The sequence below is a fragment of the Macaca nemestrina genome, chromosome 9 (genome assembly GCF_043159975.1).
Source record: "Macaca nemestrina isolate mMacNem1 chromosome 9, mMacNem.hap1, whole genome shotgun sequence".
Classification (NCBI taxonomy): domain Eukaryota; kingdom Metazoa; phylum Chordata; class Mammalia; order Primates; family Cercopithecidae; genus Macaca; species Macaca nemestrina.
Genome location: NC_092133.1, coordinates 85,847,952 through 85,865,658, shown reverse-complemented (window position 1 = coordinate 85,865,658; position 17,707 = coordinate 85,847,952). Strand labels below are relative to the sequence as shown.

The 17,707-nt window shown below is 45.6% G+C and overlaps 1 protein-coding gene across 14 annotated transcripts in view; it reads right to left on the bottom strand.

Moving 5' to 3' along the window:
• LOC105486657 (WDFY family member 4) overlaps positions 1-17,707 on the bottom strand; it is a 295,688-nt gene that overhangs the window by 99,239 nt on the left and 178,742 nt on the right. For all 14 annotated transcript variants that reach the window (XM_071069968.1, XM_011749639.3, XM_011749635.3 and 11 more), the window contains 4 exons: positions 15,755-15,832; positions 9,772-9,978; positions 8,344-8,389; positions 6,297-6,463 (listed from right to left, as the gene is read on the bottom strand). In XM_071069968.1, the coding sequence (XP_070926069.1) occupies positions 6,297-6,463; positions 8,344-8,389; positions 9,772-9,978; positions 15,755-15,832 (498 nt within the window). The remainder of the gene's footprint in view (positions 1-6,296; positions 6,464-8,343; positions 8,390-9,771; positions 9,979-15,754; positions 15,833-17,707) is intronic.

The window sequence follows — 17,707 nt, the reverse complement described above, 5'->3', positions numbered from 1 at the left end:
CGGGAAGTCCCAGCTTATGAGACCAACACTTGCTACAAAATGCCTCAACATAGGCTAACCGTACCAGCCCGGGGAATGTAGAGGGTAACATACACACACACATCCCTTGCACAAACTTTCTATATATTTGCTTGAACATGTTCATGGGTCAACAATCAGTGCACTCATCCTCCTTTCCTTGGCCTCAAGTTCTTGTCCTTGACACAAAACCATAGTGGTCCAGGGATAAGGCCACAGTGGACCAGGGGCTAAGGCACATGCAGGAGGGCAGGGAGGTACCTGCTTGGCATGTTGCATCCCAGGCAGAGACGCCATGTTGGTGAGAGACCTGAAGGCCTGCCTGCACCAGCTTTAACCGGAACAGTTATAGAGAAAGCACATGGGGCCTGGAGCCACAACTCCAAGCCCAATAGGCTGGCTGCTGAGGGATAGGGTGCTGGAAAGGTTATGTAACTTGTTCAACACAGTAAGCTGGGAAGCAGTAGAGAGGGGACAAAAACACATGAACTGAGAGTAAGAGAGATCTGAGGTCAACTCCTAGCAATTCCAATGAATAACCACCCTGGGCTCTGTTTTTGCCATCTTTATAATGGAAAGAATAAAGCCTCCTGATATGGTCTGGATGTTTTGTTCCAAATCTCATGTGGCCTTAAGTGTTGGAAGTGTGAGCTAGTGGGAGGTGTTTGAATGATGGAGGCAGATCCCTCATGAATGTCTTGGTGCTGTCCTCGCTGTAATGAATGAGTTCTCTGAGAGTTCAGCTGAGATCTGGTTATTTGAAAGAGCCTGGCCCCACCTCCCTCTCTCTCTTGCTGCCTCTCTCACTATGTGATGCGCTGGTTCTCATTTACCTTCCACCATTATTGGAATCTTCGTGAGGCCTCACCAGAAGCAGATGCCAGCACCATGTTTTGTGTACAGCCTGCGGACTGTGAGCCAACTAAACCTCTTTTCATTATAAATTACCCCATCTCAGGAATTCCTTTATAGCAACTCAAATGGACTAACACACCTGCCTCACAGGGCCATGGTGAGGCTGAATGAGACACTGCATGAAGATCGCACAAAGCAAGGGCTTCTGACATCTAGCTGTTGACATTTTGCTAAAATAATATTAATAACAACAAGCAAATAGCAGAATGAGGTTCTCAATCCAGCCTATGCACTTTGCCCTGTGCCAAGCTGCCCTCCTGGGCACAAATGACTGCTGCCTCCATGGTGGTGGTGATGTAGCAGCCTGCTCCAGTCCAGTCAAGCCCCTCCCTACCCCAGAGTGGGCTCCCCCATGACCCAGGTGCCCCTAGGACATGTCCTCCCTCAAGCTGGGTCCTGAGGCACGTGAGCAGACCCAGGCCTGGCTGCAGGTTGGCTCCCGTGGAGGACCTCCTGATTCCTGCTGCCCCATCAGGCTGAGCTCACCTGGTCTGCAGACTGTTCCCAAGCACTCACCCAATGTGTCAGGGAAGGAAGGGATGAGGAGGAAGCTAAGTCTCTCCCTGCCTTCAGAGAAACCACAGGCAGGCTCAGAAATCATCAGTCAGGCAATAAGAGGGGGCTGGGGTAGGCCCAGGGCATGGAGTCACCAGCTGTGCTCTGGGGTGGGAGTGTGCCGGGGACGGGTGCACCAGGACAGGCTCACCCAGGAGGCCTCCAGGCTGGGAGCCATGAGCGAATGGTCATGGGACTGCGTGGACCTGGCTGGTGGAGGTGTGAGGAGGAGGAGGAGTGCCAGGCCACAGAGAGGCCCCGTATGTCTCACCAGACAGCCAAGACCCCACTCCACAGAGCTCTCTAGTCTAGAGCAGAAGGGCGCTTCTCTGGTTCGAGGATTTTTCTAATTCATGTGAATTCCTGGGGCCTGCTTTCTCATGTTCTTCCCTGCCTTGCGCTTTCAGTTTAGGGACCTCCTCGATTTCACCACACATCAGTCCAGGTCTCAACCTGGCAACTTCCCTCTTTCTCCCAAAACCTTGCATTTGGTTTGAGTGTTGGCACTCTGCAGGAACCCCCTTCCAGCTAGTCAGGCCTCTCATGGGCTTCACTCTGACCCTCTGTCTCATCCTCCACCATCTCAGCGGGACAACCAGACCCATGGAGACCCCCAGAGTTTCCCATCTATCCAAGAACTCCCCACAGCATTTCCCCAAGACACATAGTTCCTTGCCTCACAGGAGCCTCAATCTTAACAGGATCCTTCATCCTTCCCTTGACAGGGCCCTTGGGTCATGCCATAGGTACCGGGGTTCTTCCAACACCCCTTCTTACTTCTAGGAGAGTGAGAACAAATCCTGTGGGACTATGAAAGGAACAGCAACATCTGCAGCAGTAACAGCAGATGCCAGCGGCTGAGAGCTGCCTCCTCACAGGGTGCAGTCTTGGACAGAGACACAGCCCCACATCGATCTTTGCCACAAACTAGTGAGACCAGGTGTAGAACCCCATTCTAAAGATAATGGAAAGGAGGCTGCGGAATAGTTCTCTTACTCATTCAGTCACTAGGTCTGTAAGTGGGGGCAAGAGAATTAGAACTGGGCAGGGTTTGTATCCCCACCCCTGCCTATAGCCTCTACCCTCCCCTCATCAGGGAAGCTGCCCTGCCCCCACCTCTCCAGGCCTGCATCTCTGTGCCTGGTGATGACTGTCCACCAGGTGACATTTTCCTCAGGAGCAGGTGTGCCTGGTGGTTTGGCTTCACTGACCCTGGGGAAACTCAACTTGGGAGCCAGCTTTTCCCACAATTCCCCAAGAAGCCAGAGGCAGCAAGCATAGCCCTATAAAAAGCATAGAGACAACTCAGGCAAGGATGGATGCCCAGATAATGGCAAGGGTCACCCTGCCCAGTCCTCTGGGCCGGGAGCCGACACTCACACAAGGTCCTCTGGTTGGCCCCTCCCTTCTGAAGGTACTGGCCACCGGGTGCTAAGTGGGAAGCAGGACAGCTCCTGCTCTCTCCCCTCCCCACAGCCCGCTGGGTTCCACATGCTCCTGCCTGCACATCCTGGGGATCCACACTGCCTCAGCAAACAGTGTGTGGCATTTCTGACAGCTTCCTACTGAGCCACGGGAAGGCCAAGGAAGACTGAAGCTTAAACAAAAGTCAGGGAGGGGCAGATGGGAGAGGATCACCTTCCTGGCTCTGTCCTGCTTCATAGGCTGGAAAGTCAGCCACCTGGGAGCTTCAGACCTTTCCCGCTCCCCCAGCAAGACTCCTGAGGAAAATGTCACCTGGTGAACAGTCAACAAAAACAAGACTCCCAGAGACAGGACAAGTGTCAAAGGCACCTGCGGGCTGCAAGAGACCGGGCTGGGACTCGCTCGGGTCCCTGACCACAAACTTCAGCCTAGCCAGGGTGAAAACTCTCAGGCCAGCCTTGGATGACTGAGGGAGTCAGGCCACCTGCAGAGGCTCTCCTGGGAGGCCAAGGACCCGCCCTGGGGGGCAGCAGCCTGAATGGTGCCAAAGTGGCAGGCTGTATTCCAGAGAAGTACCCAGGAGGCTGTCCCAACCAACACCCACACTGCTCTGAAGGGATTTTGCAGATAAAATCAAGGTTATGAATCAGCTGACCTTAAAACAAGGATGTGATCCTGGATTATCTGTGAGTTAGTGCCATCCCCTGTGCCCTAGGCAGCAGCAGCAGAGTTGGTCAGAGAGGTGATGTGGGGGGAGTGGGAGGCAGAGGAGGCAATAAGGATATGAAGGGTGAGAAGGATACCACCCGTTGCAGGAAATGAAAGAAGGAAGGGCCACAGAGCAAGGGAGTTGGGCACCCTGAGAAACAGATGCACCCCGGCAACCAGCAGGCAGGGAACAGGAGCTCGGACCTACAGAAGCGGGAACATGGATTCTGCCAGCACTGGAACGAGCTTGGAAAGGATGCCTTCCCAGAGCCTCCGGAAAGACATGCAAATGCCTTGGCTGCAGCCCTGTGAGGCTCTAGCAGAGAACCAGCTGAGCCCTGTTGTGCCCAGACTTTTGAGATAGTAAATGTATGTTATGTTAAAATCACTACGTTTATGATAATTTCTTCTGGCAAAGATAGAAAGTGAATATAAAGTACTGCTATTGTTCTCTTATCAAAGCAATGAAAAGAACCAATATGGAGGCACCACATGATCAGGAAAGCAGGCAGGTGTAGCTGGGGCGTGATATCTGTTTACTATGGATTCTTTCTGACACAGTTCTCAGCCTTGCCACCGTAGACAATGTATAATGCCCGGCAGTAGCCCTGGCCTCTGCCCACTAGACACCAGGAGCATCCTCTCGCCCTGGCCATGGTAATTAAAAATGTCTCCAGACATTGGTAAGGGTTCCTTGTGGGGTAAAGTTCACCCCAGTTGAGAACTGCTGCTCCTTTAAGGGCATAAAGCAAAGAAAAGCTTTTATGGAAAGAAAGCATTGATGTCTTAGCTGTTTTTTCAATGGACGAGGTATTTACTAAATATCCATTTATCTATATGAGCATATTAATATATTGATATATCCCAACTGTTGTGACCTGCTGTTAGTCCTCAGCAACTGGATATTATGAATACACACTTATGTATACATGTGTGTTATATATTTTAATATCCATTTATAAAAATTTCACATAGTAGAGATATAATACTTCCATTATCAAAATAAAAGGCACATGAATTCATCATGTCATTCATCAATGTTGACTTACTGGCTGCTCCAGGCATGCCTGTGGTCAGGCACCAGGGTTCCCTCCTGTATGGAGGATCCATAGTGACAGAGGCAGACAGGTGAAGCACTGAGGTCAATCTGTGTGCCAACAGCAAGGCAGGAGGTGATGCAGGGGGTGACACAGACAGTAACAAGGGAGAGGCCAGTTCTCCAGGTCTCAGAGCAGGGAGCAGTCAAGATCAGGTTCAGAGAGTCAGTTGCAGGGATCAAGTGCACAGGGCACTGCAGGTAGGCAAACCTGCATGAGGAGGCATCGTGGCTAGGTGTGATGCAGAGCTGGAAATATGCTCTGTGTCTGGAAGCTTTGGTTATGCAGGTGTAAGGACAGCATTGTTACAGGACTACATTGCTTGAACTGTGACCCAAATCTGAAAACAGCAAAGCAATTTGCTGAAAGTTCTGCAGCAGTCATTTGCTGACACCCCTCCCAGGTTTTCTGAGCTTGGGACCTACTCCTGGAGGTCCAGGCTCTCCCTCAGTCCCTGGGTCTTGGTTCAGATCCACTCTCATTCACCCTGGGGCCAGACTAGCCTCCAGCTCTCATGCATTTGTCTCTGTGTGTCTCCTGTGGCCCGCCACTCTCAGCCTGCTTGTGCCTCTGTGGGTATCTCCTTCACTTATATTCCTATGGAAAAGACTGATTCACCCAGAGACTCTGGGGTCCACCACGCCTTCAACCACCCAACCCCCAGAAAGAGAAAAGAACTCACCTTTGATGAGCACCTCTCCTATGCCCGGCTCTGAGCTAGTCCCTGTATTTCCACTGGCCCATTTAAGCCTGAGCAGAATGTTATCAGATGGTGGCCAGAACTCCACATTAAAGATAACAAAACTGAGACTGACAATGGTTAGGTGACATGAGGTTTAATATGTGGCCAAGTTGGGACTAGAACTCAGGCCGGTTCTACTCTAAGACACGTGCTTAGTCTTCCATTGCATTCTTAGACTTGGGGAAGAGGGTCCTTCTCTGGGGCCTCCCCAGCCAGGCCAAGAGGACACGCACATGAAGAGCGGGGCTCCACCAACCCAGCTCCAGGCACCCAGGATCTCGGGTTTCTCTGCTACCTCATCCCCAGCCTGCCTCCTGTGCCTGTACACTTCAACCCCAGGGCCACCCTTTTGAAGGTTAATGGTGCCACAGTATGCTTACTTCTAGGCTTCAGTGTGGACATATAGGTTGGGGTGTCCAAACACATGCACCCAAGACCCCTCAAGGTGTGGAACCTCTTAGGGTGGTCAGGCCACAGGGGACCAAGATGCTGAAGTGCAAGAAGGTCAAGAATTCTCAACTTGAAACTTGCCTCTCAGGTTGTTACGAAGGTCAAAGTAGGAAGTTAGAGTATTTTTCATTGAACAGTTTGTTAGCTTGAGGTATACCTTTTAAATATTTTGATGCAGGATGTATAGACTTCCCTTTGCACCCTTTCTCTGGGCCAGCATATTTAGAAATCTATCCCTTTTTCTCACTGATTATCTTGTTGAAAGTTTTCATAGCAAATGGAGATCTCATTTTCCAGGTAAGAGACGAAAGCTTGGTTTTCTCCTGTCTGACAATCTTAACAAGCAACTTAAAAATCTTAAAGGATATTGCAATGGGGTATATTACCTTTTCTTTATCAAGAAGCTCTTGTAAAATAATTTGTCTTTCCCGACACAGTTCCAAGAAGTCTTCTGAGTGCAGACTTTCGTGTAAGGCTGGGAAGAAGGTCAGCTGGGTGTAGTCCACCCCCACCTCATCAGGCTCGCCCTCGGCCTCCCTCGGTGTCAGTTCATCTGCAGCAGCATAAAGGGACACGTGGTGTTGACAGGGGCTACCTGACATGGTAAGGGCTGGTACACAGCATGTGCCTACATCACTGAGGAGTAGCAAGGCTCCAGGGCTGAAGTGAAGAGCGTGGATCTCTCACCGTGCCCCTCCGCTGCTTCTGGAAATGGACACCACACACCTGGGGCACCCCAGGGTGTGGTCAAAATATCTTCCAGTTGACTTATCCTGGAGGGCCCAGCTATGCCCAGGCCTACCTGTTCTGCTACTTCCAGTGGCCACAGGGCAACATTTCCAAATTCACCCTTGTTAGTAAAGCAACTCCCTAGAGGCTCAGCCAGGATTTGCTTTCTCTGAATTTCACTCCATTCACTCTTTGAATATTGCTATTTTTTCTCATGATAGAAACAATATCTTTTTATTGTAAAAAAAAAAATCTTGGAAAGGACATGAAGCTGTAAGAAATAAAACAAATCTCACCCATGCACCCAGAGATAGTGCTAATAATAATAGCTCCCTTTCTCTGTGCCAGGTACTTCTGATGACATTTTAAAATGTTGTCCCATCTAGGCTGGAGATATTTCATCCTCACTTGACAAATGGAAAAGCTGAAGCAGGCTGTACAAATTACTTTGTACAAGATCATATGGCTTCTAAGAACTAGAGGTAGAATCTGAATAAAGTCTCTCTGAGACAAGGGTCTAGTCTTTTCATCTCTAGTCTGTTTGGCTCCACTGTTTACAATTTGGTCCATTTACTTCCATTATCTTTTCTGTATTGGATGAATGAAAGCGTCTGCTGCTCACGCAAACCCTCACAGCTTTCCCCCATGCAGGGAGAGATGCATAGGAGAGGCATGGTGGAAAACCACAGGGCCTTTCTTTTCCTTTGGCTGAGCTCCCTACTCAGAGTGCATACTGGAAACACCACGGAGGCCCAGAGTCACAGAGGCCCAGGGGCTCTGCATACCAAGAATGAGAGGACACTGCAGCCCATGGCTATCGTTCACAAAAAATCAGTTCATGCTTTCCACCACTGCACTCTCTGCAACCCCCACCTCTGAGAGGTGGAGCAGGCAGGCAATCATTCCATGTGAGAGTTGTAGGGCTTGGGGTGGAGAGATGAGAGGCAAACAGTTATCACAATGTCATTGCACACTCTATGCCACAGTAAGACCCCAAATCACCTGGGGATCACAGCCCAAGATCCTCACTTCTGGGCTTGTGTTACTGCAGACAGGCAAGGTAGCAAGCTCAATACAAATCCATTAGTCAGGAAATGAGACGAGTTTGATCAGCACTAAGAAGTAGTCATTGGCCAGGTGTGCTGGCTCACGTCTGTAATCCTAGCACTCTGGGAGGCCAAGGCAGGCGGATCACTTGAGCTTGGGAGTTGGAGACTAGCCTGGGCAATGTGGCAAAACCCATCTCTACAAAAATTACAAACATTATCTGGGCATTGTGGTGTGTACCTGCAGTCCCAGCTACTCTGGAGGCTGAGGCAGGAGGATTGTGTGAGCCCAGGAGGTCGAGGCTGCAGTGAGTTGTGATTATGCCACTGCACCCCAGCCTAGGTGACAGTGCAAGACCCTGTCTCAAAAATTGTTTGGGAACACTTTTAAGATTCCCCTGATATAGCAAATTGACAAGACTGTTTCTCCCCCAAAATTGTTATTGTTGCAACCTTAATAGAAAATGCTTCCCCTAACAAATGTCTAGGGCTAATATCGACTTGTCTTCTTTCTGGAAGCACAGTAACAATAAGTCCCAGTGCTGGCTACAATAGCATTTTCCTCTTCTAAAATATTCATTTAATATCTTTAATAACATATTAAATAAAACCAATAATTAGCTTAATTATTAAAGGAAAAAATACATAAACTGAATACCTTGGTTTTCAGCATTTGTTTGAGAAATATTTTTGTCTTGGCTTTCCTGAAATAAGGATGGAACAAAGAAAAATTAAATCCCGGATACTACATACATGCTTCACCCGCCCCCAGTTCCACAGATTCACAAACACACACATGCATGTGACCCCTTCAAATTACGCAAGACTCAGATGCTAAAGGAGAGAAACACTAAATCCTAAAGGACCACAATAAAATGCAAGTATTAATGTTCCTGAGTCAAAGGGGAAAAAACCCACAATCTTCCATTAAGTAGGACTTACAGTAATTACCAAAGAAGAGGCCAAGATGGGATTAGATAGCATCCTGGATGTCTCTGTGTGGGATACCCTGGAGAGGGGACCAGGGGAGGTTTCAGGGCTGGACAGCCCCAGAGACCAGGCTTCATAGCCAGCCCTTGGCTTTGGCACCAGCACAGTGAGCAGGCTACTTATTTTATTTTATTTTATTTTTGCTTCTTATTCCTAAAAAATCTAGTGAGGGAAAATACTACAAACCACCAAGTGTTTATTGACAATACTTGGAAACTTTAAGTGTCTACTGAATAAATGAAATATAATTTTTTTCATTAGGTTTTACAAAGGATTTTTAGCACGAGTAAAAGATGCTGAGGTTACAGACCAGAGACTAAACTCAACATTGTTACTTGTGATGCATGCAGGAGAAAAAAATCCAGCATTCTGGTGTTTGGAAGGCTGCCTTTGAGGATATTTTAAATTATGGTCATTCAATAAAGACATGAAAAACTATTGACAGATTTTCTGTATCTACTACCAAATGAATCCAACTGGCTTCCTGTCTTTTAAAAGGCAAAACAGGAGTTTGGCGACACAGTTCAAGCTTCATTACAGCAAACTCCCAGGGACTACCCAGATTCTGTTGCTTGGGAAGTCAGTGTTGTTTGGAATGAGTGGATCACTGGCTCAAAATTGCAGAAACAGTCAAGTTTGTGAGATTTTCATTGTAAAACTTGTTATGGGATTTGAAGTAATGCTCATAGTAGTACGGGTTACAACTGCCCAATAACAAGTAACTTGTGCTAGCAGACAATAGTCATTCCCTGGCCCGTTCCAAACACTGGCATCCAGATGTTTCTACAGGACTTGTGTGGATTGCAGCACAGGGCTGTGTCTGCAGCATAGGTAAGAACCACTCATCCATTCAACACTCACTATTTATCCATTCTTTCAGGCTGTAGTTACAGTGTCCCTGCTATGTACCTAGGAGGGTTAGTGATGCTTTTCTCCTCTTAAATGACATTGAGAATAAATTTTGGGACTCTCCTACATTTAACTGCATGTGTTATCTTAGCCTGATATAAACAACATGTGATGGGGAAGCTCAGGAGGTGCTTTCCTATCAGGCCCTACCCGGAACCAGCACTGTCCCACTGCACCTGACTCCTACCTTGTGCCTTCCTGAGTTCAGGGCCTCCAGTGGAGACAAGCGTTTGATGCGTTTCCTCATTCGAGCTGGTCCTTCTCTCCAGTCGAGTTCCCATGGGGAACAGTGCGTGGTTTCTTCCCCCTGGCTCCACAAGCCCAGCTCCCCAAAAAGCTGCTCCTGGATCCTGGCCCAGGCTTTGGCTGCCTTGATGTTGCCACATTTTCGCCTCTGGGGAGCAGAAACAGAGTCACCCTGGATACATTTGCCTTATGGGCTTTATAGGCCTGGCCCCAAACCTCCTGGGGTGAATAGGCCAAGTCTCCCATGAATGTTTGAGAAAGATACCTTCTCTCTACACCCTCAGAATGTGTAGGGTGCCCACTGCAGCCAGGACTAGGAGGAAACAGTTGCTCAGCTTTAAGATCTCTTAATCCAAGTTAGGGGAGGAGAAAGCTGCCCGCCCTTTGTCCTTCAGAGCCATGAAGCTACTGGTGATGGGCAGAAAGCAACAGGTCTGGAAGGTCCTGTAGCTGCTCATCAGCATGGACTGGACAGCTATTTTACCAAATGGACATGAATCTCACTACAGTCCCACCCCTCAAAACTGAGGCTGAATGTACTCTTTTTCCAGTTGCCTGGACTGGAATGGAGTGAGAATGAGAAGCCCTCAAGACAATTGGTTGATCTGAGCAAGTCACTCCCATCTCTGGATCTCAGAATCTCCAATGAAATGACAGACCTGGCCCGATTGATGTCTAAGGGCCTTTCCATGTTAATATCATAGATTCCAGAATGTTCAGAGATTCTAGAATATTATCAGGAGCTAAAACCTTTCATAGTAATGCAAACAATCTCATTTAATAGCTGTGAGATCCTCACAGTTTGCATCTGTGGTCTCTGACTGCCACACTTGCTACTAGAGTATGACTCAAACCTTTCTAACATTGATATTGCCAACCTGCATTTATAGATCACATTAAAGTTACATACATCACCTGTTAAAGAAACAGTTCAGTTCAGTTTGGACAGTAGAGTCAACTTTGCGGGATACACTTTTGCAATTATTCAAATATTTTATGGAATTTGTCCCAAATTTAATCTTTTCAGAAAATGAAAAGGTGAAATGCTAATGACAAGAAGCATAACATCATGAACAGAAAAGACACTCATTATCACGTGTTAGGCTGAGCCCTGCACCTGCTTTATCTCATTTCCTCTACCCAGTGGTACCACAAGTATTTTTGATCATCCCCATGATGATGCTAAGTCTGCAAAGGAGAAGTGCCTTCTCCAAAGCTAACAGGTGGCCAAACAGAGATTTAAACCTGGTCGGTTGGATTCCAAAGACTTCCTTGAGCATGGGAGCTAGATTCCTTTGCTGAGGGGCTATTATTTTATGAGCTCATGGTTTCTGCTAGCATTTCTAGAAAACTGGAAGACTTATAGATGTAGGCCTTGCAAATCTTGGCCGTTTTAAATGAGTAAATTGTTCTCAGAACTTGTTGGAGGCATTCCCATTAAAGTATGGCTTTGGGGTGGGGGATAGTGCCCAGCAGGTGGTTTCTGGCATCTGATGGACCTGATCATCCATCATGTTTCTGTGAATCACCAGCAGTTCAATCTGGAGGATCTTCGACTTCCTCATCAGTCAACTGTGGTTAATAATAGTACCATAATAATAATCATGGGCTTCTAGAATGATTAAGCGGGACAATATTTTCAAGAGCTTAATATGGTACCTTACTCAGCTTAAGTAGTCAGTGTTATCACTGTGAATGAACCTAATCCTATTTCAAAACAAGATCATTTTCTTTCTCTACAGTTCTTGAATTCATATCCCAAACAGTGCTAGTATTTTATGTAGTACTCCAATTGGTTAATAAGAAACTCCAAGATGTACATTGCAGTGCATGCCTCTAATCCCTTTCAGAGGCGCTTTCAGAGGCGAAGGTGGGAGAATTTCTTGAGGTCAGAAGTTCAAGACCAGCCTGGGCAACATAGCAAGACCCAGTCTCTACAAAAAATTAAAGAAATAACTGGGCATGTTAGTGCACAACTGTACTCTCAGCTATTTGGGAGGCTGAGGCAGGAGGATCTCTTGAGTCCAGGAGTTCAAGGCTTCCGTGGGCTATGCTACACGACTGTACTCCAGCCTGGGCAACAAAATAAGACCCTCCCTGTCCCCCCCCACCCCAAAAAAAGAAAAAAGGCCGCCAGAAAAAGAATGATTATCCAAAGCTTTTTACAGAGACTTGGTCACATGGAATGAACACTTGTTTGGAAGAAATATTTCAGTTTCCTGGAGATTGCGGTGACATTTGTACATTTGCATTTGTAGTAACATACGGAGCGTCATGGAGGATGAATAATCCCAAGCTATTGGGTTGTCCAGCCTTGGATTCAACTTAGTTTTTTAGGAACACATATCCATGCCAAGTCTCCACACATGCAGCCTGGAGATGCACAGCTGCCTGGGTCTTCTGCACAGAGCACACATGTTGTCTTGAATATCTATAGTCAGACAATGGTGTGATCCCTGAGAGAGATGTGATTATTTAGTCCATGATAGCAAGTTACATGTGACCCAGGGCAGAGGATGTCAGATGACTAAATAGCAAAAGTCCTGAGTTTCCACATCTGCAAAGGTGCTCTGAAATGCCCATGTTTCTGCATAGTGTAAGGCCCTCTTTCTATTCAAACTGCAAGTGGGCCAAATGACACATTTAAGGCCCACAGACTCACAGGCAGGGATTGTGTTATGCTGGGGGACAACTACAATTTCTTTCTTTTTTTTTTTTTCAGAGACAAGATCTTTTTCTGTCACACAGGCTAGAAGGCTAGAAAGCAGTGGCATGGTCATAGCTCACTGTAACCTCCAACTCCTGGGATGAAGCAATCTTCCCACCCCAGCATCCTGAGTACCTGGGACTAAAGGTATCACTATACTTGGCTAATGTCTTTTTAACTACTTTTTTTTTAGAGATGGGATCTTGCAATGTTGCCTAGTCTGGCCTTGAACTCCTGGAATCAAACAATCCTCCTGCCTAGCATCCCAAAGCACTGGGATTACAGGCATGAGCCACCGTACTTGCCCAGTTATGATTTTCAAATCACAGCAACCCTTGGGTAGCAACACTTAGATTAACCTTTGAAAACCCAGCCCTTCCCTACTTTCAGTCCCTGCTACTTCAGTGGGGTTTGCTGGGCTTCGAAAATGAACACTTCACCCTAGTCTCTTTAATCCAAGTTGTTATGAATGGTTACCAGATGGGCCAACTGGCACCACCCCCTAGGGCTGGGAATGGCACCCTCAGGAGCCCACACAGAAGAAGCAGAGCACGGAACTTGATCCAGCGCTGCTTGAAGCCTGCGTTTCCCTGCATTCTTCAGTAAAACAAAACTTTTTTTGTTGCCTAAGGCAGTCTGAGTTGAGTTTCCAATATTTGTATCTGAGAGAGCTGTGATAAATACGCAATGAGTAGATAGAGACCAAACAAGAAAAGGAAACTAGAGGCCCTAGAAGAAAGTGGGACAGAAGACAGTGGCCATTTCTGGGTTGTCAGGCATCTCACAAGGAACTCCAACCAATAAAGACTGTGTAGGCAGGATAAGTCATTTCTGCAAATTATAATGAAGATTCAACATAAGAACTGGATGGCCTAAGTATGTAACAGACAGAGCAAGAGAGGCTGGGCCACAGAGAAGAGAACGCAACTAACGTGGACAAGGCAAAGGGGAATCTGAAGAGGGCCAGACTGTAGAGGCAACTTTTTGCCAGAACTTCTGGATCAAAAAAAAATTTGGCTGATTAACTATTTGAATTGCAAGGTTTGCTGTTGATATAATAATGGGATATAATGATGCTGGGGTTAACTTCCAGGGCACTAGGCAATGATGCCTTGTTATGCTGGGGGCTGCTGCCATCTCCAGTCACCTCTCAGTTGTGGGTAAAGTGCCTGTTTAGAAAAGTCTGGCATGATGTGCTACTGGCCACCCTGTGGGCAGGGGCCCCTGAATCTCCCCTTCTTAGGAGGGCCTCACTGGGTACACCTGGGAGAAGCTGTCCTCAAAGGACGTGGCAGATTTTTTAAGCCTAATCTCTGTCCAGAGTTTGGATGTGACTTTTCTGGAAGTGGAATGGGCCTTTGTTGGGAAAGCATACTACCCCTTAAAAAAGCAGGGCAATGGTCCACATCCCATTATCTATGGCAGATGTTATTATAGCTGCATTCTTTCAAATATCAAAACAACCTGTCTTAAATATTTAAATACTTGGAAAGTATCCTTGTGGATTAGCTTCCAAATGCTGATTTTCTGAAAAATACCTCAATCAACAGGAAAATTGCACAATTTATTCAAGTCCTTTCTGAACTCCAGTCAGGCCCTGCTGCTGAAGATGAGACAGGCTAACCTTCCAGGTGGCTAGATCCCTTCATTCTGGGCTTGAAGCCTCTGCTGAGGGAGTCCCATCCTTCCCACACGAGCCTATAATCTCACAAATTTCAACAGAATTTCACAAAGTACCCCAGGGCACCTCTCCTGGCCATAACTGTATCTCCCAGACTCTTCTAACCATTGGAGCAGAAATGGTTGCACTATAGACCAGATGTAGATTAGGAAGTTTAGATAAACCACATCCTCTGTCTCAAAATGGTGCAGTGGTGATGAGGATGTCCACCAATAAAGGATGCAATCTTACAAGATTCATCTTATTTCCGCCTCAGTGGCAATTAAATTTATCAGCCATATTGCTAGTTCTGAGTGAAACCTGCCAATCCATGTGGTGAGTCATTCATGTGCAGTGGTCTGTCCAGTAGGCACAGATGATACCCAAATAAGCCAGCAAGGCACCCTACTCAGTTGTGCAGCACAGTCAGCACTGTTGGAGTGAGGTAGATGCCCACAGAGAAAACCCTTGTCCAACCAGAGGGTCTGTGAAAGACCAGCTTGTGCACTCAGAAAAACTAGACATGCCTGCTGATCCCTCTGACTATCACAGCCATGATCACGTCCTGTACACACCAAACCTCCTTTCTCACAAGTGTTGTGTCTGATAAGCTGCTGCTCCCATCACTCAGGAGAGCCTGGGAGGCTACATTGCTAAGCTGTGTGCTTCTCGGGTTCAGGCTGCACATCTGTGAATGGGGCATGTTGTGGGCTTCTATGGGGGAAGTTAGACAAGGCAACTCAGCTTCAGATGATTAGTGCCTCTTCTGTTTCCTGGCACTGGGCACCATGTTTAAGCCTTCCTGATCCGCGGCCCACCCAGGGCACACTAATGGCTCCTTACACCCCATCGCTACTTTCCCCATAGTAGATCATCCTATCATTGAGCTCATCACCATGTTTTGTGGGCATTTCTTTACTCTGGGTTTCATCTATAAGTTTCAAAAACCTTAAAGACACAGGAGTATCATAATCTGTGCATTTTTTTTTATACCTCACACTGACTCTGGGACAAAGAAATTGCTGGGTAAATAACATTTCAACAGGGTTTTAAGACTGTATGTTGTGTTCTATTTTTAGCAATATGTTAAATTTTTATTAATAACAGTAACACCAAATAAAAATAAACTTCTTAGCTATTCTATAACCACACATGGAGTATCCATTCTCTCTCAGCCACAGTCTGGGTGCTTCACACTTTCTCTTAAATCTTCACAGGTAGGAAGACTTATTCCAGCTTAGAGATGAGCACACAGAGGCTCAGACCCCCAGCATAGAAAGGGACAGATTTAGAATTCAAGTAAGTCTCTGACTGGCATGACAGCCAGTGTTCTTTGCCTAGATTGTACAGCAGTCAGGCCTAGATAGCTACTTTAAATATCCAAGCCTGCCCTTGTCAGGGGCAACCCATTGCATTTAGGATAAAATGCAAAACCCCAATGTGGTGCAAGCCTGGTGGGCAATTCAGAACTTAAACCAAAGCCCCTTCTGATTATTTATCAGGTTCAAGGTAGATTCCAGCTTACTGTATAGAGAAAGCCTATGTTTGGTTTCTTACTTGCACATGGTCTTTGTATAAAGATGCATATAGCTCTTGTCCTCTTCTTCTGTAGTTCTCTATACATGACACAAAATCCTGGAGAAAGGAGAAAACAAGTCACAGCTTAATGATAGTTGTAATTTTATTTTATTTTTATTTTTTGAGACAGTCTCACTCTGTCACCTAGGATGGAGTGCAGTGGCATAATCTTGGCTCACTACAACCTCTGCCTCACAGGTTCAAGCGATTCTCCTGCCTCAGCCTCCAGGTAGCTGGGATTTCAGGCGCCCGCCACCATGCCTGGCTAATTTTTGTATTTTTAGTAGAGACAGGTTTCACCATGTTGGCCAGGCTGGTCTTGAACTCCTGCCCTCAGGTGATCCACCTGCCTCAGCCTCCCAAAGTGCTGGGATTACAAGCATGAGTGATAGCTGTGATTTTAGATAAGAACTTCTCTATACTGACCAATTGACAGAGGAAATAGTGGTTACAGAATTTGTTGGTCAAATGAGATTCATATAAATACAGATGTCACCTATGCTGACACACTCACATAGGAATACATTCACATACGTGTTTATGAGTTGCTTTCTATCTCCATCTATGATGAACTAGCTTGCAGTAGCTCAACCTTCCTCCTAACAATGACTGAAAAGACCTAGATTTGAACAATCTGCTTTAAGACAGCAGAGAGCTACCAAGAGAGCTGAGATTTGAGGAGCCAAGATTCTGAAGAGGAATTCACTGATGTGTGCCCAACGTTTATGCTTTTTTATATATTTTTGGACCTTGAGATATATGCAAATTTTCAAATAGCTCAAGAGGCTGAGAAGCTGAGGCCACAAAACAAACTTCAGTAAATTTAAAAGGATAGACATAATACAAAGCATGTCTTTTAACCACAATGTAACAAAATTTGAAATCAATTAGCAGAAAGAAATTTGGCAAAGTCAAAAATACGTGTAGATTAAAAAGCACATTCCTAAATAACTAATGGGTCAAAGAGGAAATCAAAAGGGAACTTTCTGAGATGAATAAAAATAAAAACACAACATACCAAAACACATAGGCTATAACTAAAGCAGAGCATAAGGGAAAACTTATAGTTGTAAATGCCAATATTAAGAAAAAAAGAAATACCTTAAATCAATATCTGAAACTTCCATCTGAAGACACTGGGAAAAAAAGAGCAAACTAAATCTAAAGCAAGCAGAAGGAAGGGGAAAATAAATATTAATGCAGAAAGTAATGAATTACAGAATATAAAAAACAATAAATAAAATAATTGAAACTAAAATCTGGTACTTTGGAAAGATCTATAAAATTAGCAGTCTTTAGCTAGGTTGACCAAGAAAAAAGAGAAAAGGCTTAAATTGTTATACTTGGATCAGAAACGAAGGAGGAGACATTACTACTGACCTTACTGAATTTTTTCAAAGGATTATAAAAAAATACTATGAACAATTGTATGCCAATAAATTAAATAGCTTAGGTTAGATGAACAAATTCCTAGAAAGACACAAATTGCCAAAACTTACTCAAGAAGAAATGGACAATTGGAATAGGTAAATAACAAGAAAATAAATTGAATTAATAAAACAACAACAACAACAACAAGACCTACCCACAAGGAAAAGCCCAGTCCAGGCCCAGATGGCTTCACTGCTGAATCCTAACCACCACTTAGTGAAGAATTAATGGTAGTTTTTCAAAAACTCTTCCAAGAATTAGAAGATGAAGGGACACTTCCCAACACATTCTATGGGACCAGTTATTACCCTGATACAGAAAACAGACAAAGGCTTCACAAGAGAACTACAGACCAATATCTCATGTAAATATGAATGTAGAAATTCTCAATAAAATATCAGCAAACTGAATTCACCAACATATAAGAAATTATATACCATGACCAAGTGAGATTTAGCCTAGTAATGCAGAGTTGGTTTAACAACTGAAAATAATTAACGT